The 23,528-nt window shown below is 37.4% G+C and overlaps 2 protein-coding genes across 3 annotated transcripts; both read right to left on the bottom strand.

Annotated features, from left to right (window-relative positions):
* Positions 1 to 3,945: 3,945 nt before the first annotated feature.
* LOC115732544 (nuclear transport factor 2-like) lies at positions 3,946 to 11,882 on the bottom strand. Of its 2 annotated transcripts, XM_048280696.1 has the most exons (10): positions 11,734 to 11,882; positions 11,472 to 11,585; positions 11,169 to 11,303; positions 6,969 to 7,275; positions 6,275 to 6,537; positions 5,983 to 6,169; positions 5,660 to 5,781; positions 5,510 to 5,575; positions 4,494 to 4,572; positions 3,946 to 4,403 (listed from the first exon to the last, which is right to left on the bottom strand). In XM_048280696.1, exons 2-10 carry the CDS (start codon positions 11,508 to 11,510, stop codon positions 4,195 to 4,197), a joined length of 1,407 nt encoding a protein of 468 aa, XP_048136653.1. In that variant the 5' UTR covers positions 11,511 to 11,585; positions 11,734 to 11,882; the 3' UTR covers positions 3,946 to 4,194. The 2 variants fall into 2 exon arrangements, with proteins under 2 accessions (XP_048136653.1, XP_048136660.1); XM_048280703.1 differs by lacking the exons at positions 11,472 to 11,585; positions 11,734 to 11,882 and adding an exon at positions 9,023 to 9,082 and having other exon boundaries at positions 11,169 to 11,307.
* Positions 11,883 to 17,076: 5,194 nt separating this feature from the next.
* On the bottom strand, positions 17,077 to 20,532 carry LOC115730546. Its single transcript, XM_048271759.1, has 5 exons — positions 20,148 to 20,532; positions 19,852 to 19,992; positions 18,038 to 18,124; positions 17,847 to 17,936; positions 17,077 to 17,672 (listed from the first exon to the last, which is right to left on the bottom strand). Exons 1-5 carry the CDS (start codon positions 20,485 to 20,487, stop codon positions 17,401 to 17,403), a joined length of 930 nt encoding a protein of 309 aa, XP_048127716.1. The 5' UTR covers positions 20,488 to 20,532; the 3' UTR covers positions 17,077 to 17,400.
* Positions 20,533 to 23,528: the final 2,996 nt, after the last annotated feature.

The raw sequence follows: 23,528 nt of genomic DNA on the forward strand, positions 1-23,528 counted from the left end.
GGGATGTTAGTTCAATGCTTCATTGAAGTGGATGCATGGTTATTCTTTATGAATGAGATGAAATGCTTATTGGAACGTGTGTATAAAACTTGCTAAACATAGGTTCAGAAATCACGTCATTTTCATGTGTATAAGCATTTATTGCATGCGATATAAGAATTTTTTTAGAACGTGTGGATGGTATGATAATCCTAATAAAAAGTAATAAAGAGGTCATGTATGTGTAAGTATGTGATTGCCATTAAAAATAATAATCATCCCCGTTGTCTAGAAAAGCTAAGCGCAAGGGCTCGAGGTAAATGACATGAGTTTAAAGTGGCTGTTGTTCGCAACAACGAAATTGAGTACCGCCATCCCCCTAAAGTTTACTTGAGGCGATGGTGTAAACGTCATTTATCAAGTGATTGATTGAATAAATGTGCCGTCGTACACGTACGGTGAAGACATTGCCCCGTACCAAAAGTCTCGTTATAACCTGGGGAAAAATGATGCCGGAAAGTGAAAAGAAAAGAATGCATATTACTTTTATGAAATTGTGTTTGACATTGTGATTGATGTTGACGAGATTGTTATGAGAAATGAAAGGTTCAAATGAGAATCTGAAAGTGAAAGGAAAAGCTTATGGGATTCATTAAGTGTATGCTTGATATTATGACTAATATCATGCTTGATGAATTTAAGTAATGAATTACGGGATAGCTTTGGGGTTCATGACATCGGGTGTTATAACTTCTACTCTATCTCGGAACTAATGATTTTTCCTCTTGAGTTGTGTGTTCATCCCTTATTTTTCAGAAAGCTAAGATGGATCCACCTCGTGCCTCGCTATTTGGATTGCCAACTCACATGGAATATTCCCAGCATGAAGTTCTGAATGTAGAAATTGGCGTCAAAAAGTAGGCGAAAAAATGCTCATGGGTCCCCTGCGCAATTTCAATAGACTGTCGGATTTTCAAGGCGGAGTGACACCTTAGGAGAGTACCTGAGTAAGGATGAGGAAGAGGTCCTAATAGTTAATAAGAGTATGGAAGGGCAAAGTAGCCATAGTCGAGGGTAACCTTCCAATTTTGATTGTACATAGTAAGCGAAGTTAGTGTATATTGTAAAATATATTTTAGACAAATGTGTAAAACTAAGTATGTTTATAAATATCTTGGAAGTTGCTATGTCTGTTAGATTAGGTTAGCTACTAACATTTCAGCAAATAAAGAATAAAAGTTGGCGAAAAATAATTAATAAATTAGATAAGAGGAAGAATAACGGGATATAGTTTCTAGGTCATTACAACCACTATGTAATATTGTCTGTTTTCGGCCGATTGGCCTTCGCAGCTTTAAAACGCATTACACAAAGTGGAGAACCCTAAACCTTATCAACTAGCCCAGGACTCCCTCCTAGGCGATGTGGGACAGAGTGAAAATAGCTTCTTATATTGGACGAAAATGCCACTAATTGACCAAAACTGATGCGCAAGAATTGCACGAGACTTGCTTGTAACTTGCATATGAAAAACGCTTATAGTCCCGTTATGATTTTAAAAAAAAAAAATTGGTTAATTCCAAGACATGAGCCCGAGACATCTCGAGATAGTAACTCCAGGAATTTGCCACCCTTTGGCAATTTCTCCTATTACCTCAGAATTGATTATGATTTTAGGAAGACTTTTAGCAGGAATACCCACTGTATCCAGCGTAGGCTGATCCCAATCTAGTGTTTTAAGATTCATGAGCATTTTTCTCGATGCGTTTGAGACATTAGTGACATGTAATCCGCCCCCATCTATGCCTCCAGTTAGATTCCACAATAACCAAGTGTCTATAGTTCCAAACAAAGCATCGCCTTTCTGCAACGCCTCTTCAACAGCATCAACATTTTCCTTCCACCACAGCAGCTTCACTGCATTGAAATATGTGCTTATGGGTAAACCACAAGCCTCCACAAAATGGGTTCTTCCCCCTGGTAATTCTTGCCCCAATTTCCTGCAGATGGAGCTGGTGCGAGCAGCCATCCGAACAATGGCATCATAGAGAGGACAACCAGTGGATTTGTTCCAAACAAGAGTGGTCTCTCTCTGATTGGTCAATCCGATGGCCTTCAATCCTCCATCCATGTTGTAGCCATTGGCTGTTGCCGTCCTGTAAAGACCAAAGGGGCTACCACTATGTAATATTATCCGCTTTGAGCCCACTGGTCCTCACGGCTTTAAAATGTGCTTCACAGGGCAGAAAACCCCAAAGTTTATCAACTAGCTCATGACTCCCCCTAGGCAATGTGGGACAGAAAGAAAATAGTTTCTTACATTGGATGAAAATGCCACTAATTGGCCGAAAATGATGCGCAAGAATTGCACGAGACTTGCATATGAAAAACGCATGTAGTCCGGTTATGATTTTATTGAACTTTGGCTAATTCCAAGACTTGATCCCGAGACTACTGTTGGCGCTTTCAATACCATTAGGAAATATTTTCACCTGTGGGATTTAAAGAATTTTATGACCTACAACTTTTGCTCGTTCCACTAAAAGTAAAGATAAAGATGGATGTTAACCTTTTTGGATTTAGCAAAATAAAAGTATTTGCTTATTTAGCCTATAGAAAATCAGAATAAAAATGTTGCAATAGGTTTAGGAGTTTTTTGGTAATTCTCCCGGTGTGCGAATAATCTATATTTTGTAATATTAAAACAAATTAGTAAGCAAGAAAGACCTATGTGTCTCTGGTAATTACGTGATGTGTGGGATAAGGCATTGTCAAGCGTGATGGAAATTACTCAATTGCATAAAGAGCTCCAGACACCAATCGATACAAGAATAAAGAAGAATAAATGATCAGCTTATTTACATTTTACCTTCTAACTTTTAATTGATCATTTTAAGGAAGTGTTCTTTCTTTCTTTCTTTTTTTTTTTCCAATCTTATCTATTATCTTGACGAGTCTCGTGGAAAGAAATCGGATAAATGGACAGTTTATGTTAGCTGGTCCATTGACTTTTTTTTTTTTTTTTGGGTCGAAGGTCCATTGACTTTTAAAATGATAAGTTTGAGAGGTTATCTTCGTCTTATCTATTAATTTCGACGGGTAATCTCCGACTGTGTATTACCTTAACTCTTAAAAATATAAATATGAGGGATCTCAAATTGCATGTGCCTCTCGTTTGTAGGTGATATATATCATGTGACATGTCTTGATTTGGCTCAACCCTCAGACTTGCTCGATGGACGGTGCCGTCACGTTCAAACCAATTCAGAATCAAAACCTCGCATTATAATTGCCCACCTCTTCTGATTACGAATTTAATCGGAATTTATCTCACGAGAAATTCAGAAGGAACCTCTTTTGAATGCGAATCTATCCGATACAGGGAATGACTCAAATCGGTATCTCAACTTCAATAAAAATGTGAAATCGTCTTAGCCTTTTTCCAGAGCAACAGCAAATTGTAGGAGTTCGTTCAACCAGTCTTCATGTCATTCAACAGTTGTAAATGAAGAACATCTTACAGTAACCACCAATACGTGATAAGAGATGCTAATCGATCAGCATCATGCTTTACTCTATGAAAAACACAAGATTCACCAAGATCAGAGCAAACATGGTACAATATAAACAAAGCCATGACAGAAACAATGAATTAATCATGTACACTCAAATCAAGTAGATTTTAACAGTATCATCAAGATCTTCAGTTGGCAACTCTTTCTTGCTGTCATCCCGGACGAATGGATCACTATGCAGGAAAAAAAGGATGTACCGGTTACGGCCCTTTCAACTGCAGACGAATCCTTCGCATAACACCTATATATCTTTAGGACACATTCAACAACGTTTGAAAGGAACCAAATCACTCAATCGCACATAAAATAGAATTTCAAGGTAGATAGTGTACCTCTTATTTCAGATGACGCCGATGAGTTCAGAACTTGGACTCATCCAGAAAAATTTTAAGCAAAAACCAGGTGATTGTCAATAAATTTCACTCCGAAATGTCGGAGATTATAACTCGAATTGCAGACTCATACCCTATAGATTAGCAAAGGCCATGTCCGGTACCATTCTTCAAGAAAATGTCCTCCCATAAACAGTAAAATTGGCTCCTATCACTATCCATTTATGGTCATAAAAATTGGCGGAATAGAATCTGATAAGTTCAAAAAGTTCGGCCTCAAAATTTTGTGCTCCTTTTGCTAAGCTTCTCTACTCCTGTAGGCTTTGCCCGTTCCTCGGATTCTGTTGCCCCAACACACCTCTGTCTTGTCGAGAACTTGGCTTATAGAAACCATTCCCTCTTGGCTTGTTGTATTCTCTGTCCACTCCATTCTGCCCACTTCCCCTGCTAAAATTTCTCCCGCCAAATCGCCCCCTCGAAAACTCTGTTTGGTAGCTACCTCTCCCTCTGCCTCGTCCTGCTAGAGAAGTGTCGATCACTAATAACTGAAGAACAAAGAGGATATTCATAAATAATAGTGACACTGAGACTTATATGCACAGCATACTTGTTCGGGATGGAATGTTGCTGTTCGGTCTCCGTTCTTCAATATACACTTGTCGCCCAGCAATCTGTGCACTCCCAGTCTACATAAAATATATGCCAAATGGTCCAAGTCATATATCCACAAATTATACGGTCGTCTACAAGAAAATAGCGATCTCCTAATTGCATAGAAAGCAGAAAACTACCCATAAAACATCCAAAATGTACAATTTTCATGAGCACCTTGAAGAAAAGAACATCTTAAAAAGTCTCACACCCAACCAAAAAGGTACTTGATCCAACAGAGTTTTGACCAAAAAGTCAATGAATACAAATCCTTATTAACCTCAATCCAAAGCCAACCCAAGCCAAACTCGACACAACCGAACTCAAAAACCATCCTTGACATAGAACCAATTACAGACAACATTTAGGCTTTATCCAATTTGGTTCCCCTTGTGCAATGAAATCTCGATAACATTTTGTAATGTAACAGAAATTTCAAAAGGATACACCATTCTAAGACCATATGGGCTCAGAATTCTCAGTGTTGTTTCTTCCTCCAATCATAGATAGATTTAAAGTCGATGATACATAGCATTACTTTTTAACCATAAATTTCAAGTTCCACAGATTTTTTACTGTACCAATGAAGTTAACCATACAAGCATTCAATTAAACAAAAGTGCACTTCATCCAGTAAAAATAGTGACAACAACTAAGTCTCTTGTTTCTCAATGCAAGCCAAAAGCAATAAATAACAATTAGTGCACTATGCATAATTTGAACCTGCTGCCTATAACTTCCTGTCCTGCATTTTCGACATTATTAACCACTTAGCCAAATTTTTCAGCTCGCATCACAACAACAATAATTGGTCAATAGGTAAATTATCTATAGGTTGAAACGCCAATTCAATGAGTCCCAGTGGAGTGGTCAAACTGCATACCACAAGTCCGGGTTCGGAAACACCACAATAGAAAAATAACAGATCTTCTTTTAATATAATATGATTAGCGATCCAATGCAACTACACACCTTGACAGCATTGTGTACACCATCCATGTCTTCAAATTCGACAAATGCATAGCAAACACCTAAATCCTGCATATCAACACATTTCAGCACAAGAAACGAGAGCCAGCAATCTGCTTTGAATTTTGCAGTTAGAAAGGACGAGAGCGAAACCTTGCGACCCCGAATGACTACACCATCAGGTCTGATTTTACCAAACTGCCGAAACTCCTCCTCTATTTCAGATTCAGAAACAGTAGGCGGCAAATTTCTTACATAAACAGATTTGATTTCACCTAAAAGGAAGCAGAAAACAAAAAATGATTCTTTTATGATAGTATAATAGAATTCTTTACACGAGTAGAACACTGATGGACTGGAATGCGCTCAGAAAAATACTATATGTGGCTCACCAAAAGTACTTAATGCTGAAGCTTACTTTACACTTCTTCACAAAACACTTAATCAATGTACGAGAGGGTTGCTGGAAAACTAACCTTCATCGTCTACACCTGAAATCTCCTCTCCTGTCTCTGCTCCAGACGGTTCATGCACATTAGTTGGTGCAATTGGCTGCTGCCCTGTGGGCTCTGGAATATGATCCCACTCTGAAACAGCTAAAGAATTCTTGTTCACTGGAGGTGGAGCCACAGATGGTGCAGATTGTCCTTTGGCAACACGCAGCTATTAAGCAAACAAGCAGGAGAAGTTACCGTTAGATTTAATCACGAAATTATCAGGTGTGTATCTATGTCGAAATGGCGAAAAGTTAGTAGAAGCAGCACGCACAATAGAGGCGTAAGTATGCTTTTGAGGCTCCCCAATAGACTCATCGACAGAAGTCGGTGAGTTATCTTGAGAAGCATTTACGACATTCTGTACGAAGCCATTTGACTCGGCCGGCTGATTGGCCTCCAATGTACTTTCTGACTCAGGGACTGGCTGAGACCTTTCTGGCACTCTATAATTGTCGACTAGGCCGTTTTCCTTGACATCAGATGTAGGAGCAAACTCCCGTGCCTGGACTTCCCCGCCCATCATATATGTAGGCACTGTAAAACCCATTGCTTAATCTCAGATTCTTGACAAAGAAATTAGAATTCAGAAGGACAGTTATTTTTGTGCATTAAAATCTGACTACTCTTCTTTTCCCTTTAGCACTATGAAATGACTGCTCTTAATTCCAGCACCATTATCTGAATGAATTCATAATTACCAAACATTTCCACGCTACCATTCAACCATAATTTGCCATACTTGAATTACAACAACAGACTGAGCACAGCGAATTAACCCACTACTTTTCTTTTTTCTTTTTTTTGGGGCAGAAATTAACCTATTTGAGTAAGAGCCCCAAGAATGGCGATTATTGTGTTTAACGATTGCTTCCTTCTTTCTCCAAATGATCATGTTAGGTCACCATCATTAGATTGTATTTTTTGACGAGATGACAGGTTAGACAATCAAAGACAACTATATTTACCTGGCTCTGAAGTTGGGTGAGAAGCACTGAGTTTGGTAGGATAATTGCTCTGACCGAGTAGAACCGCAGGATGGTGGTGAGTTTGGTCTTCTTCGACAAAATGGAAAATGTCATTAAGAATGAAATAGCCAGTCTCTTGTGGAGCTAGAAAGAACGTCTGGACAAACTTTCTGCTGCGAGTGAAGTTCTTTTGTTGCACAGAACCTGAAATCATCACAAGAACACCGCCATTCCAAGATTCCAGTGCATGTATCGTCTTTATTTCAACTCCAGTGTAACTGACTGACATGACTAGCGAGTGGATTTGCTGCCACAAAGAAAGAAACATTTAACACAGGCCCTCTCTAGTCACATCAATTAGAGTTGCACACTGTGGGCAATTAAAGACAGGACTACTGTAATAATCAATGGAAACATCGTACAACAGGCAATCAAGCAGGACTGTGCATGTCCAATGCTGGGTCATATTAAAAGAAAAAATATACTGGAATCATGAATATCATCTCTAGAAGGACTGGCATATATATTGCCATATAAATACCAAAATAAGTTCCCCTGGTGCTATCTTCTCTTCATTGACAGAGTGCATAAAGTTCAACATTAATATGTAGATCTGATAACAAACAAAATAACAACGTTTGTTTTGTTTAGGAAGAACTGCTCTGAGAACAATTTTCTGTCGACATCTTGTAAGATTCAAACATTGTCAAAGAAGCATGAAACAACTCTATGCCTAAATATCTGGAAACAGAAAAGACCCTCTGCCTGAAAGCACCAAGCCATTTCTCGCAGACCAAGCAAAGCACATGGCCCAGCCACATATACTTTTCAACCTAAAGCCCATGGCTTGCCACTTTCTGGGACCAGGGAATACATTTAGGAAAAAGAGAAATTGGAAGCCATATAAGATAACAGATCGCATAACTGCAAAGAGCCCAACTAATTCACTGATTTTTCAGCAATCAATAAGAACTCTTTTTGGCTTCAGGTTCTATTTGTAAATGGGTTGGCAACCCCTTGGTGCCTCATACCAAAACTCTTTACTTATAGATTATCAAATGTCTCTCTTGAACGGACTCTTGAACCATTAAAGCTCACCTTTTGGATGATTCACTGTGGAAGTTAATTAATTGATAAATTGCTAACACAAGCTCTTACATCCATATGTTCCACAACTCATTTCCATAAGAATGGATTCATTCCAAAATTAGACAGCAGAAGCACAAGCAAAAAAATAGAAGTTGGCCAACATTGTTTGCAAACAGATATTACATAGTACTTTATTAAAAATATAATAAAGAGAATGCAAATTTGCTAAAGATTTATTTCATAGATTACATTTTATTTAAAAGACTTTAACGTTTGTTTGCATGTTTGTGCTGCAGATGCCTCCTCTTCACAGAATAGAGGACCCTATAGATCACTGACAATGTTACAGACCATGGTCATGCAGTTGTGCTTTATATTGTGAGCTGCAACCTAAGTTTGAAAGTGCCCGCAAGCAAGTGCCCAATATTACTTAGCCAAAAATACACTTGAAAAGACAAGTAAAATAGACTATAGTGTGAGTTGTCTTAATCAACTCTACTGATAACACAGTAAGCTGAAAGGCAAATTCGAATGTAGGGTTTAATTGCATGTATCATTTTCCTCCAATTGACCCAACCTGTCATATAGGACTCGCAAATTGTGATGGATGGTATAACGGTAATGCGAGCACAAATCATCATGAATTTGATTCTGTATGCCAAATATTTAAATTATGATGAATACACATATATTCGTGTCAAAATTTGGGGCTGCACATATCATATCGAGTCGTATTTGGGTTTTTCTATAGTTCATGATTTTGCCTCGTGTTGCGTAGTGCAAACAAGTCGTGTCCAATATTGCCATCCCTATTGACATAGAGAGAACATGATCAGTCCTAAATAAGTGGGATTGAAACTTATTTTGAATGTCTTCCTTTTTCATTTCTTATCAAGTTCTGAGACTCGATGTGTCGTCTGCAAGCAGACAGGTGCAATAACAAGTACAGGTCAATCCAGAAGAACCCGGCCTTCTCCTCATCAAATGATTGCTTCTAGGGCTGGACGTGCTCACTTCCCTTTCCTCTGATTAGAATGCATAGAACGAGAATATTCAGTTATATGCTTGGCATTTCTAAGATGGAAGCCAACATACACCCCTAATTTCAAATGGAAGAGTTTGAAAGGGTGACCTAACTTAAGAGAGCATCTTACTGTTGAGCGAGATGCCTAGTGGGCAACGTTCCTTCATGCGTATGAGGCTCGGGAATAAGTCCAGTTAGTAGGTTTAAATCTTATTACTACAAGGGAGATATGCGCACAAACTCACAGTTACACCCAGAGAGACAAAAGTTGAAAAAGAAAAGTTGAATTGGGCAACCAAGAAAGACAAATAGAAAAGAAACTTGATTTGTCATGTATGGTGGGCGAGAAAGGTATCATATCAGCTGGAGATGCATATGTAGTAAATGATGAGAAATTATTTAATAGTAACCTTACTGATGCTATGTAATCAATTTATCTAGTATATCTCCTAGTAGTAAGGACCCTATAAAAGCCTTCAGTGTGTTGCTAATGTTTCACTTCCTAGGAAAAATAAGAGTTTAGATGTCTCTTAGTATTGAGTGTAATGAAAAGGCTCAAGCTGGCTTCTGCGTTTATATAACACGTTCCCCTCTACCCTTTGAACAAGGAACAACTTTTCCGATAAAAAATTGATACACACTCGATCGCAAGTGGTGACACGTAACTCTAATTCCTGCGTCATAGGCTCTTTAAACCTATAAGGAGTACAGCGAACCTAATCAATTGACTTAACAGAAGGAAGTTGCAACACTTGCGCAGAATTGTCATCTTAAATAACTTCTTTTGCTCAGAAAAGCGAGAGACCTGGATTGGTCAAAGAAGGGGCAAAACACATAGATTCCCTATCCAATTGCTAAAGTTCACCCAATATTCACTTCATATACATAAATTTTGAAATCTGTAAAAAAAAAATCTAAGAGAAATATTAGCAGGAGCATGATCCTGAGAATCAAATTCTGAGACAATGAGACCCAGCTGTGAAACAATAGAATCATTTGGCAGCCATCAAACTCAACCTCCAAAATTTCACATAGAAAATTCAGCAGAATGACCAAATAAAAGAATGTTTCTTGAGCAATCAAAGTACTTTTCACAAGCCTAACTCAGTTACCAGACCAATTACATGGAATTGATTCGATCAATCCAACATCATCCAGACACCGTCTTTTCTAGAACGAACATCCTACTGTATGTACTTCTAGAGAACAATTATGCACACTATGCTGCTATTAGCCAATGGCAGTTTGTAAGCAAATCTTTTCAAAGCAAACGCTTCCCACAGATAGAGTCTTTCATAGTTTGCACACCTTTCCAGATGAGCTGATTTGTTCACCTCCATCACGAAAATAGGATAGCATATCTGAGTATCGAGAAGCTACCTCATTAATAACACACCATTTAAAATCAGTACTGGAGGCTCAAAAAACAAAACCACACTCTATAATCGATGATTCCAACATCTATTACTTTACTTGCTCATCTCTATAAATAACTTAACTACCATCACAAGCTCAAGATTCAACAAGAAGACCAAAATTCACAACATTTAATTGATGCTTCTGGTAAAACAATTTAGCTCATTGGGGTGGAAGCGCTTCAAATCCACCCAAGGCAAAAGTAACGCTCCTTCCAAATGATTGTTGAAAAAGAACAAAATTTCTGCTGATACTGCTCAGACTAATGCTGTCAATTAAGCAAAGCATTCTGGAGGTCCATATGTGTAGTCGGAGCAGTTTGCTGCCTTCCTAACTGCGATTCGACTACAAAGGCGCTCGGAAGCGCAACGTTTTCTGTTCAATGAATTTTAATATGCAAAAGCCACTGAAAACTTGAACGCGAACAAAAATGAAATCTAGAAATCTCAAGCTAATGAAACTGCACAGAATAAGCAACATGGAAACCATTGCACTGCACACATAGCATCATGTCTGGTCCATTGATTTGAGTGGTCCGAGGAAAAGACACTAACAACGACTGTAACACAAGAAAAGCAGATTCAAGATTCGAACATGCTCAAAAAGTGGACTAGATAGAGTGCGAATCAGTAAAAAATTAAACAGAGTGCAGACAGGAGAAAACATTATACCAGCATTGCGGTGGCCGACTCTCTCACATGGCCGTCGATGCGAAGCATGGTGCTGGCATCGGAATAGAATTGGTGAACAATCTCAGGCTGTTGCTGTAGCACCTGATAGTAGTGCCCCACGAAATAAGTACCTACCTGAACACAACGCCTCAAAAAGAAAGCACATCATGTACTGTGTAAAATCGAATCCAGGGCCAAAAGACCAAAAAAAAAAAAAACGCAAAATTGAGAATGCGTCATATGGTCATGCATACGCTCATGTATGCCCCATACACAAGTAGAGTTGAACTGAGAAAAAGAAACCTGAGCAGCAGTTAGGGGAATGGGATAAGCAGTGGCCATTGCTCAAAACCCCTTAAACCCAGAACAAGAACTCCAATCTCCCAAAACCCAGATCCAAAAAACGACCCTCAAGATCTGTAAAACCACCAAAAAGAAAAAAAGATAAATTCTCACGAACAATCCATGAACAAGGAGGAGATAGATTCTAGCTACTTAGGGATCTGGGTTTCAGAGTGCCAAAAAGAACACAGCTTTAGAGAGAGAGACAGAGGGCCAGACCTACCTCTTGAGGGTGGATGGTGTTGATATGGAGAAAGACTGCGAAAGAAAAATCTTCTCCCCTGGTTTCGGCTGTCTCGTGTTGTGTAGCCCCGGTTTGCTGCGTTTGTGTTGTGTCCGTGGGGGCTTCTCTTGTGTTTTGTTCGTGTTAATGCTTATTTGCCCTTGTCTTTGTTTTTAGTCATTAACCTCTCAAAAACCCCAAAAAAATAAAAGAATGAAAAAGAAAAAACCCACGACTTCCAAAAAAAAAAAAAATCCTTTTTTTTCACTTTCTTTTTTTGGCCAGAAAAGAAAATGTATTAAAGTTGGAAAATAAGCTGGACAATTTTTATTTGCACTGAAACTCCGTCGGGACATTTGGAATGGTTGGATTAATTTCCATTCTTATACTTCTCTTTCCTTTTTTCCGACGTTTGAAACGCTAACTCTTCTTTAATTAGTTTGGGAAAATATTAATTGACTTTCGGTTGTGGGTTTTCATCCAGAAGAACTAAATTGAAAATTGACACTGATAATCCTTAAACTTGAGTCCTGCACAATGTCATCTTTGACTTTTCATTCATTCAATTCTACAATTATTTTTAAATGTTCGGTGTCATCCCTAACTTTTCAATTTGTTCGATCTAATCCATCAACTTTTCAAGACAAAGTTAAGTAGATAATTCAGTATCATTCACATTTCTCATCTACTGCCCCACTTTTGTAATATCTTTTCATTTCAATCATTTTACTTTTTCCTTGGTTGAAAATCATTTTACTTAATCTTCAATGTTCCTTATTTGTTCCTAAACTTGTTAAATTATTGCAATCAATTCATAAAATTTGTTAAGTTGGTGCAATGAACTTCTAAAACATGTTTGCATTTTTAGTTTGTCAAGTTGGACGGAGTTTCAACTCAAAAAAAGAATTGGCGGAATTACCGGAAGGACTTAATTTCACAAACTCGATAAGTTTTAGAAATTGAATGCACTTTTTAAAAGTTCTAGTACTCAAGTGCACTTCCGCGATAAGTTTTTTTACTCGATTGTATTTTTTGAAAGTTTTAAGAATCTACTCATTTTCATGATAAGTTTTAGGTCAGTGCTGTTATCCAAAAGAAAAAGATTTGAATTAATTTAAGTACGATATACATAGAAAATCGTTACCATCTTCAGAAAAATAATTAGAGATATAATTTTAGGAATAGCAACTCGATATAATCTTAAATGAGGTTCTACTTTTACTATAATGGAAATTACAACATAAATTCACTTAAGAAAACTATGGTGATATTATAAGACCAACAAGGTAAAAAGATAATAAATAGATCGAATGTGATTTTTTAATTGATTTTCTAATTTCGATTTGTTCTTTCTTTCTTTTTTACTTTCTTTGCCTTTTTGTTGAAAGATTATTGAAAGGAAAAAAAAATGCGTGTGTCAGCATTTAAAAGCAACCCAATGTCCTTGTCAGTAATGACGTGTGATGTTAGAACGATGTTTTCCCTCGTCTCAATAGAATGTGCAATCATTGGCGGTCGATAATGACTGCTAAACTGCTCATTAGTCATAATCATACTTTCTATTCTAATCTCGTATTTCAAACAACCATTAACATTGGGAATGATATTCATATTATGTTTCCTATTTCAAGAATTGTTTCACTATTTCTTATCTCCATTTTCTTGTTCATTTGTTTCCCTAATTTAGCATAAACTATTATAGCACATAACAAGATTCTCCAAACACCATACTCAATTAATTTGTCGTTTTTGTTTAATCGGCATTATCCTAGGACTTGGATAGTGTTTATTTTGGTAAAAGTCAATGGAGAGTGTGTTCTAACATCTTGTCCTCGAAACTTAAAATTATACTAACAAAAAGATCTGTAGAAAGTTACTTTGGTATATATGAAATTTACTTTGTCATAGTAGAGGTTTACCGTAGTAACTTCGATGTATTCAAAATTCATTTTCATTAATCAAATATGAATGTTACAAGTAAACGAAATGTTACTATCTACATTAACTGTTTGATGTTTTTCATATTAAAAGTTACTAAGCATGTTAAAAGTTGCTGGAATTAACCAGTAACAGATAAGATACTATCCTATATTAAAAGTTACCAAGCATGTTCCTGTATGTAAGAAAATTGCTAATTACATATATAAACACAACAACCGTTAATTTGTTAATCCCCCAAATGTTACTAAGCATATTGAAAGTTGTTTTGATGTCTACAAAATTTACTATTCACATACGAATATTACTAGTAAATCAAATGGTACTAACTGCATTAAATATGGTACAATACCATATCAAATTTAACTAAGCATATTGAAAGATATTTCTTTGCATATGAAAGTTACTAGTCACAAATTAGTATTAGGAGTCAATATAAGTTGTGCACCTGGTTAGTTATTTTGCATTTGAAAATTGTTAGTTTCCATATTCACTGTAAGAAGATTTTTTTACATTGGTTACTAAGAAATTAGGTTCTCTTTAACCAGTTCCTTTTCCTATGTCCCAGTTCGTTGTAGATACTGAATTTCGAGTGTCCAAAGTATTATTCTCTGTCCCAGTGCCTTGTAAATGCTAAATTGACAATCCAATAAATTTCAATGTATTTGAAACATATTGAGAAAATTTTCAAATGGAAAACAATGTTTCAATTAATTATAGGAAAAACTACTAAAATAAGTCCTAACTCCATTGCAATAATATGTCAAAGCCTCTACCATTTGGACTCAGTTGGTGAGCTTATGCAAACACTAACTAGACTTTTGTTAAATAATATATTAATATTTTTTTCATTTCTATGAATTTTTTTTTTTTTTTCTTTAATTTTAGTGGAGAGGGTGTCACTGACCATAAGCGAATAGAAATAGTAATTTCGGGAGCGGTGCCATTAGGTGAGGGTGTTACAATAAAAAAAAAAATATTTAGGATGGAATTGACACAATTGCAATAGTTTTATGACTTTTTTGGTAATCCTCCCATTAACAATTAAGATGAAAATTTGCCACATTTGTAGGTAATTTTCGCAATTGTGGAAGTAAGTTTTTTTCTATGAGCAATTAATAATTTATTTTTTATATTTTAGTAATATCTTCACTTGGAAGTTATTTAAGTCTCTCCAAAATTAAGTAGTAACCTATGAACATTTTTTGCACTTTAATTCCTAATTTCCAAAATATCAAATGTAAGTTTTCTATTATCAGTTATTAGCACTTTTGACAAATAGCTAGTAAAATTTTCATTTTAGAGATAATTTGCAATTAAGGGTGAAGTTCCCAAGTCTTTAGCAATTTCCGAAAACTAGATTCAATTTTCATAAAATTAGTTTCAAATAAATTTGGAAATGAAGTTACTAATTTGTTGAGAATCTTGTTAGCACCAATGGGATTATGCATCCGCAATCCAACGGTGCTCATTGCTTCCTTGAAATGAATGGTGGAGATTGACCAGGTTCCGATCTCTGTGAAGGAGCTCACAGGATAATGGAACTTGTCAATCACTAAACTTCGATTTCGACCGCTTAATGCACTGCGAAACTTCCGTTTCTTTGTGATCGATCCACTTTAACCTTTTTTTAAATTGATTTTCCAACTAAGATGTGACAACATTTTATGTAGCACCACATATGGCATTGTGCTTCCCACATAGTCGTCCCTATGTAATTAAAAAATAAATAAAATTGAAGTACCCAAAAACTTTCAGAAAATGAAAAGGAAATATGATCACAAAGCCCTCTACCATAGATGGAGACTCAGCGAGCTTTTTATGAATCATGTGGGCTAGGCTTACCTGAACCGAGCACAAGCCATACCTGATCCTACATGACATGGACGTGAATTAGGTTCTCATCTCTCTCTCTCTCTCTCTCTCTCTCTCTCTCTCTCTGTGATTGATGTGGCACCAACATGGCACTACATGAACACTTACAGGTTAGACAAAATTGTAAAAGATCGCCATGTAAGTTGCTAGTATAACTTTTTCTCAAAAGCTTTAGTTGGAAAAGTCTGGAGTGCATCAATTTAAAAAGGAAATTTATGCCTATTAGGTGATTAAAAAAACATTGTGTAGTGTAGTGACCCCTTGATGGGGTGAGCAACCCGCGTCCCTCAAATACAGCATCAGTAAACTTTACACTATAAGTCTTGACCTATATATTGGTCATAAATTGATTTAGAAAGTGGGGAAAAAGCCTCCAAAAATCCTAAATTATGTCATTGTGACACACTTTTCCTAAATTTTTTTTTGGAGACATCAAAAACCCCCAAACTTATACTCGTATGATATATTTATCTCAAACTTGTACCAAGATAACACATTTACCTCAAATCTTTTATTACGACACCAAAAATCCCAAATGGATAAATGCGTCGCAAGAAAATAACTTGGGTATATGCGCCACATAGGTAAAAGCTTGAGATTTTTGTTGTCACAAAATAAAAGTTTAGAGTAAATGTGTCACATGGATATAAGTTTGGCACGAAAAAATAACTTGGGATAAATGTGTTACCCGGGTAAAGGTTTGGGGTTTTTGTCTTCACAAAAGAAAAACTTGGAGTAAATGTGTCACATGGATATAAATTTGGCACGGAAAAAAAGTTTGGGATAAATGCGTCATAATATGTATAGTTTAGAGTTTTTAGTGGTTTTTTTTCCTAAAAAGTGTGCTCCAGTAATTTGGTCGATTTAAATGGAATAATCACCAAATAACTAGAATCGAGTCAATTCTCATGGGAATTCACCGGCAAAATATCTCTTCATCAGCTGTTTCCATCAAACCTTTTGCTGCTACTCTCTCCCCAAATAGCTGAATCTGCTTGATAAAACATAATCAGAATTAAAAAAGTGGCATTGCCGTTGCCTTAATCGGTCATGGGTAAGTATCACCAAGCCATCCAGGAGAGATAATAAGATTTCAGGCTCAAATAGACTGAGAAGTTTCTTTAGCTCGATCATCCTACTGAACTATAGCACTGAAACTGAAAATCCGTCCGCAATAAAAGGCTCAAAGTTTCAACCAGTAGAACACTGGTGAGACTTTTGTCTCCTTACTGATTGTCACTGAAAAAGTTGATCCTTGGTCATTCCAAACGCCTCGAACCGTCATCAGATGGAGTTGCGTTCGAATCGGCACGCGGTAAATGGCTCTGTACCAGATACATGGTGTTTAAACCCAAAAAGGATGAGTAGCTACAAAATACCATGTTTCCAGATGCAACCAGACAGTCTGATTATTCTATTGTTTGATGAAACCATATTGCAGTCCCCAAAGTTACAGCAGATTGGTTATTTTTACTCTCTAGTTCATCAAAATGGACATCAGCTAGGATTAAAACTGCGATTACGACATTCAGAGACCAAGAAAAGGTACTCCGCTTTGCAAAAAGGATCATCGTAGTCGTTTACAACCGCTGAAATTGTACAGCTCAACCAGTATTAGTTATGTACACAGGTAAGAGGCAAGAAACGGGGGTAATATGAAAAGTCTGAAACTCTGTTAACACTTTCTTCATATTTGTTATATGTAAGCTTAGCCTAGAAGATTCACTCTAGCTATATTGAAGGTGATTGAACCCTTGGGAACCATCACAAGTACGGCCAGCCTATATTTGAACGAGTACCGCCACAGAAACGGCAAAACTGCTTGCTTTGAGTATGTCTCAGATCCTTGGCAAATCAAATTCGCACAGAGCTCGGTTTTCTGGTTTGAGGGCGTGTTCTCTGGCTCGCAGCACCAGCTGTGTTAGCCGGGTCCTTCGTCCGCCTGGACAGGATCTTATCATCAGTGGCCTCCTGGGGTTTTCTTGTGCTCTTAGGCTCATGGTAGGCAGCTTCCTTCGAAATATCCCTAGGCTGGCCATTTCTCAATTGGAGGGGGTTATTATTCTTCAAAGCCGAAGGCCGCCCTCCAATTCTTTTATTATTTTTTCCTATCATCACATCATTATCTGTAGATCACATTGACAAAATGTTGAGAATCACACTACTCGAGAGCCAACAAAAGTTAAATAAACCACAAAAGGAATTGCAAAAGAGAATCAATGAGTGCTTGAATTGTGCCATTTCCTCCGCTATAGGAACTTAATAGTACTGGGAAGAGAGAAAGAAAGAGAGATATTTACCAGGACTAGATAAAACTGCACGTGGACGAGGCACTGTGCTGGCTCGGATGTTTAGTTTAGAATCTTCATCAGATGTTGATTCGCTTTTCCCTGCCATTCTCAATCAAAGTTTGTCAGATGTACGAAATAATTAAGATATCACAATATGGCCATTTCTAATTGACATGAGTAATCAAAAGATGATTAAAAACCTTCAGATACAGGATATCTCAGAGCATTTTCCATGGATCTCTTTTCAACCCTTGCTGTGCATTGTCGAAAAACTTGATGCTCCTGCACTGTAATCAGAAAATGCATAATCAAGCAATTGTTTGACATACACACAGAAAAGAAAAGAAAAAACAAGAAAGATCAACCATATGTCAAGGCATAAAAGCTGATCAAATACGAAGCATCATGCTTTGGATGGTAGCCACAGCAAAAACCACCAAGTTCATCTACAGAAGCATTTGCTTCCTGGCTACATAGACGTTATGATCTCTCTCAAGCAGACAGATCCTCTCATTATAAGTTTCTTATCAGAAAAAGAAGATCCTCATGCATGACAACATCTGTGCTAGTCGAACTGCAAGTAAGAATAGAAATATTCACTGTCACAAGGCTACTTATGCATAACAACATATGTACTAGGGGCCATGCAACTTAGAATAGAGATACTCTGTGTCACAAGGCTACAAAAGATTTACATCTCTTTTGAGGAATGAGAGAAAAAAACTCTCATTACTTTGCAGCACTGACCATCTTATGTTGACTTGAGACCCTTCACTTTCAGCAAGAGTGATCAAAATCAAATCAGATATTCCAAGCAGCAAGAATCCTCTCACACTTAGGTCAGTACCAGCATCTGCTAGGCTGCTACTATAAGCACAACAAAGCAATTTTTACAGAAAACCTGCTATCCATGGAGCTTGAGCAAAAATCTGAGGTCGCACAAATGTAAACCTATTATAGACTATTAACTACCTAGAAGACGTGTTCTTTTAAAAAGACATACACTGTAAAGCAGTTAAATGCGATTGTATAGTCAACATCCTTACACAGGTCCGGTGATCGACTTACTTTCCCCACTCTTTCCCTCTAGATGTGGGCATTTCTGCGGTCCCGTGAGCATATATACTAGGCAAAGTTGCCATATCGCTTGTCAGCCATCTGATTTAGGCGTTTTAATGTCAGTCATCTAATCAACATCTCTTGTCAGCTGTCCAACCAAAACCTTGTCGACCTCAGCCTTTGGATTGAGCATGGCTGAATTACAGTTCTCAAATTCACAGTACTGTAGAACAAGCCTCTAGGCTCTAGATGATCTGACCAAAGGCAGGCAGTCTCTCATCCAGTGACTGTGTTGAATTTCCATCAACTACTTTGGCCTAAAAGTTGAGGTGTTAGATGACCGAGCGAGACTGGAGAGTGCCTCTCTTTTAACCATCTGGCACTCACCAAGTAATTTTGCACCTCAAAATCATCCTTGTTCTGTTCTGACTCTATTTATCTATGGCGCTCTCACTCCCTTCAATATATCAGTGCAAAAGAGAATCGGAATTTTCTTGGGCTTTTTCCTTTGCCTAGAGTGACATCTGACATCAGATTCCTTTGTATTCTAGCCCAAGTTCTTCAAGGGAAATCAAAACCTACCCCTTATTCATCTACAGAAGCAGATCATCTGGAAATACCAAAGTCCCTAAGCAAGGGAAAAATCAGAATTAAGAACAGAGTGCTAAAGGCAACTAAAATATCAAAATTCAAATCCGAACCAAAGTGAACTCTATTATCAACCCTTTATATCATTCAAAAGACCAAGTTTTCTCAAGTTCCAGGAGAGGCACCAAGAGGTATTGTCCATTCATAACCAAGAAAAAGAAAAACATCCAGGACTAATCGTGGTCACACAAAGCATTCACTAAACCATTTAACTTGAAAAAGGCGAAACCTTTGGTGCTTTGCCAGGGAAGTAAGCATCAGATACAATCAGCTGGATCAGAAGAAAAGTAAAACCAAAGATATTTACCAGGAGAGTCGAAATCGTGCAGAGAGAGATAGTCGAGAGCTTTCAGTCCCAGCAATGGACTCTTGGGAACATCCCGCTTAACATCATCGCGATCTCCAGAATCGACTCTCCCCTTCACCTTCACCTTCAGCTTCGGATACACTGCAAGATCATCCACAAAACAACAAATTCACTTCAAAGTCAACTCTTGCTCCCCACACGAAACAGTAAAACTGGACGCCAAAAAAAAAAGGCGTCTTTCAGATAAATTTGAAGAGATGACCACGAATGAAGAAGACCCAGATGAAGAAACTCACTTGCCCTCCTGATGAAAATCCGAGAACTTCCCGAGCGCCGGTTCTTATATCCTCGCTCCTTCAATAAAATGGAAAAAAGAAGCAAAAACTCGTGGGGCTCTGAGTTTCTGATTCTCGAGCTTGCAAGCCAAGGCGAACGATGATGATGGAGGAGCAGAACATGCGTCTGGTGAATCCGCGAATCGATCCCAGAACCAGAACAAACTATCGAATCCCCGTTTCGGAGCCTCCGCCTCTGATCTCGTAACGGAAAGATGAAAAGGAAAGCACGAAAAAGAGAGGAAGTCGTGCGCGTATTGAAATTGGCTGGCGCTCTGACAGTGACGTAGAACAGGCGCATGTGGAAGACGATCGGGCCGCCCACCAGGCAGCACGGGGGCCTCGGACACATTTAATTTAAGGTAGAGTTGCCGAATTCGAACGAGGATTTGATTCTGCAGAAACTCACGTCAACGGTCACTGACGGCTATCGCGATGGGCCCCATCTACTGTTTTTTTTTTTGGTCTTTCTTTTCCATTCTCCCTTCTTCTTCTCCTTAGTTTTTTCCCTTCCTTGCCGTCCAGTGCACCTATTCTGACACAAGGATACCTTTCAAATGTTTGAATAATATTCGGATAAAGCTTACACCTTTTTTATTTCAATTTAATGCGATTTTTTTGTCATAAATTTAATGCGAATTTTACGGCGGAAGTGTTTGGCTTCTTTTAAGCTGTAGACGTCGAGTATTTTCAAATCATACAAATATCATGGGTCGTGAAGTCGGTGATTTTCAATCCAATTTCGGATATTCGAAAAGAGTTGGATCGATTATTTTTTGTTATTTTTTATTTTTCTAATGCAAACCTAATTTTTGTTAATATGTTAAATCTAATGTTCGTATTCTTTACCCTTACTAATAATTCACCGATTTCATTGGACCGTTCGGGAATCTGACTGAATTAATCGATTTGATTCTAAGACCATCCGATCCGGCTCTCCATTCTAGAAGCTAAGAACTAGTCCTTTCGATCCGCTTTTCGATTTCTGGATGGGACCGGATTGGGAACCCATCACTCTGAACATATATTACTTAATAGGCTTTTCATATTTATGTAATATCTTTTTACTTAGAGTTAATTTCAAACAAATAAGTCCTGAAATTTCAAGATATCTAGCAGGAAAATTAGGAGTTAAATTTAGAATTTGAAGACGAACGGTCCCGATCAAGCCCTAATATAGATCCAGCCAAGTCGAACCCCGAGCACAGGTTCAGTTTTGGCTTTTGTTGTTAAACCTGGTCTATGCACTATTTTCTGTCAACGCTTTGCCAATTATTTATGGTATTTTTCGACCAAATCTCAACGGAATTTGCTGACTCAACCCTTAAAAACAACGCAGTTGATAAAAGGGACAACTTGTCACCTAAGTTTTTCTACCTTTTAGTTTGGTCCAACAGATACCCAAAAAAAAAAAAAATCCAGAGCCAAAAACAATAAAACCTACAAAGGGAAAAAGGTGTAAATCATCGGTGATTAGGAATGATAGGATATTGCTATCAATTAAAATGAAGTATTGTATTCTGGCATCAAACGTAAGCATCTTATCTCTTCAATGCCGGTTAATTTTGACAACTAATGCCATGTTTAAGCAAATTTGACAGGGGCCTCTTGCATTAATGACCGCCAACATGCGTACTCACGATCTTGTCCGTTGAGCATTACAGGAGAATATTCACAAGGAGCAATTGATGGAATCTTATGTCTCAAGGAAACATAAGGAATCATGTTCGATTTTTCGTACAGGATGCAATCACATAGGATCGATTCATAAAGAAGACATAAGTAATTCTTTACTTACTTATCCGATTCTTATGTGGATGGTTGCCTTTCACATGGACCAAAGAGCTAGACAGAATTGTTTTGGTGCATGAAACCTGACGAGGATATCATTGTTCGAAATATACATAGAGATTTTTCATATCTTGCTTGATTCTTCATACTTATCTTGATCGTGCATATATCACTTTCTTTATTATTTATGATTGATGTCCTAATATTTGTTAGCTTGAGATAGTCATCCTGTAATGTTTATCAATAGGCCTATTATACTTTCCTAGAATGTATAGGAATAATACATTTTTTTCTTCTGCATTATTCTTATCATGATATTAGAGCATAGGGTTAAGAGTTCAATTCTTTTTAGACCCTTTATTTGTCCCCCTTAATATACATTTGTTGACACCTGAATTTTATCGATCCCGTAAAATATTATTTTTATTTTAAAGTATAAAAAAGCCAACATATTAAAAATACCCAAAAATAGATAAATATGCAATTTGCCTTAAATTTTGTCATGATTATTAGTATTACCTTATAATAAAAAGAGAAAAGCATTTGAATCGGATCGGTTCGCGCCTAGCCCACGCGAACCGGATGGCCCTTCTTCTTTCTTTCTTCTTTCCTCTCCTTTCTCGACCAATCTAGTTTCCCTTCTTCTTTTCTTTTGTGCGCGGCCTGGCTCTTTTCCTGTTTTTTTTTCCTCGTGGGCCCGGCCCGTTCTTGTATTTTCAAAACATGCAAAGGGTCGCGCTTTTTTCCTCATGGTTATCACACTCCCTTGAATTGACATTTTGACAATAATATCCCTTGTGGATCCTACCTTTTAGCATATCATAACAATTAATAGATTATAAAATTAAAATGTGTGCCCCATTTCGTGTTTACTTTTTTTATTTTTGTTTTTTGTTTTTCTTCTCTATCTCTCTTTTCTCTCTCTTTAGTGTTGGTCGTCTTCTTCCTTGCATCCTCCACCGCACCTCCGACACCAAATGCTCCATTGGCCATGCCATTCGCCCGCTTCTCTATCTCACTGCTCTTCCCGGCCTCAAATCGTCGTCATCAAGACCTTCTCGACCATTATCTACTTTGCCGCAAAGGGGCACAAGATTGTCAAGGTGTAGCTCGACCCCACCGTGTGCTTGAATCATTTTGAAGACGAAAATCCAACCAACGATGATGAACTTTAGAAACTTTTTTTTGTTTTTAGTCAAAATGAACTTAAGGAACTTGAGAGAGATGAGAAAGAAGTAGCATGCAACAGAGAGAGAAGAGAGAGAGAGAGGGAGGGAAGAAAAAAAATTTAAAAAAAGTAAACACAAAAATGGGCCAGTTTGAATTTAATAACGTGTTAATGGAGGGAAAAGTGTCAAAAATGTTCTAAACATTTCATATTCAGTCTTAAACCTTTTTGGTGCCATTGTATAAACCTTTTATTGGTGTAATTAATCTAAACCTTTTGTTAATGCCAATTCAATTCTAAACCTTTTAAACGGCGTTGAGTAAAATTTGCATTTAGTTGAGTCATTAGGTTAATTTTAATTGGAAATCAGTGGATTTCAATGG

The sequence above is a fragment of the Rhodamnia argentea genome, chromosome 1, assembly GCF_020921035.1.
Source record: "Rhodamnia argentea isolate NSW1041297 chromosome 1, ASM2092103v1, whole genome shotgun sequence".
NCBI lineage: Eukaryota > Viridiplantae > Streptophyta > Magnoliopsida > Myrtales > Myrtaceae > Rhodamnia > Rhodamnia argentea.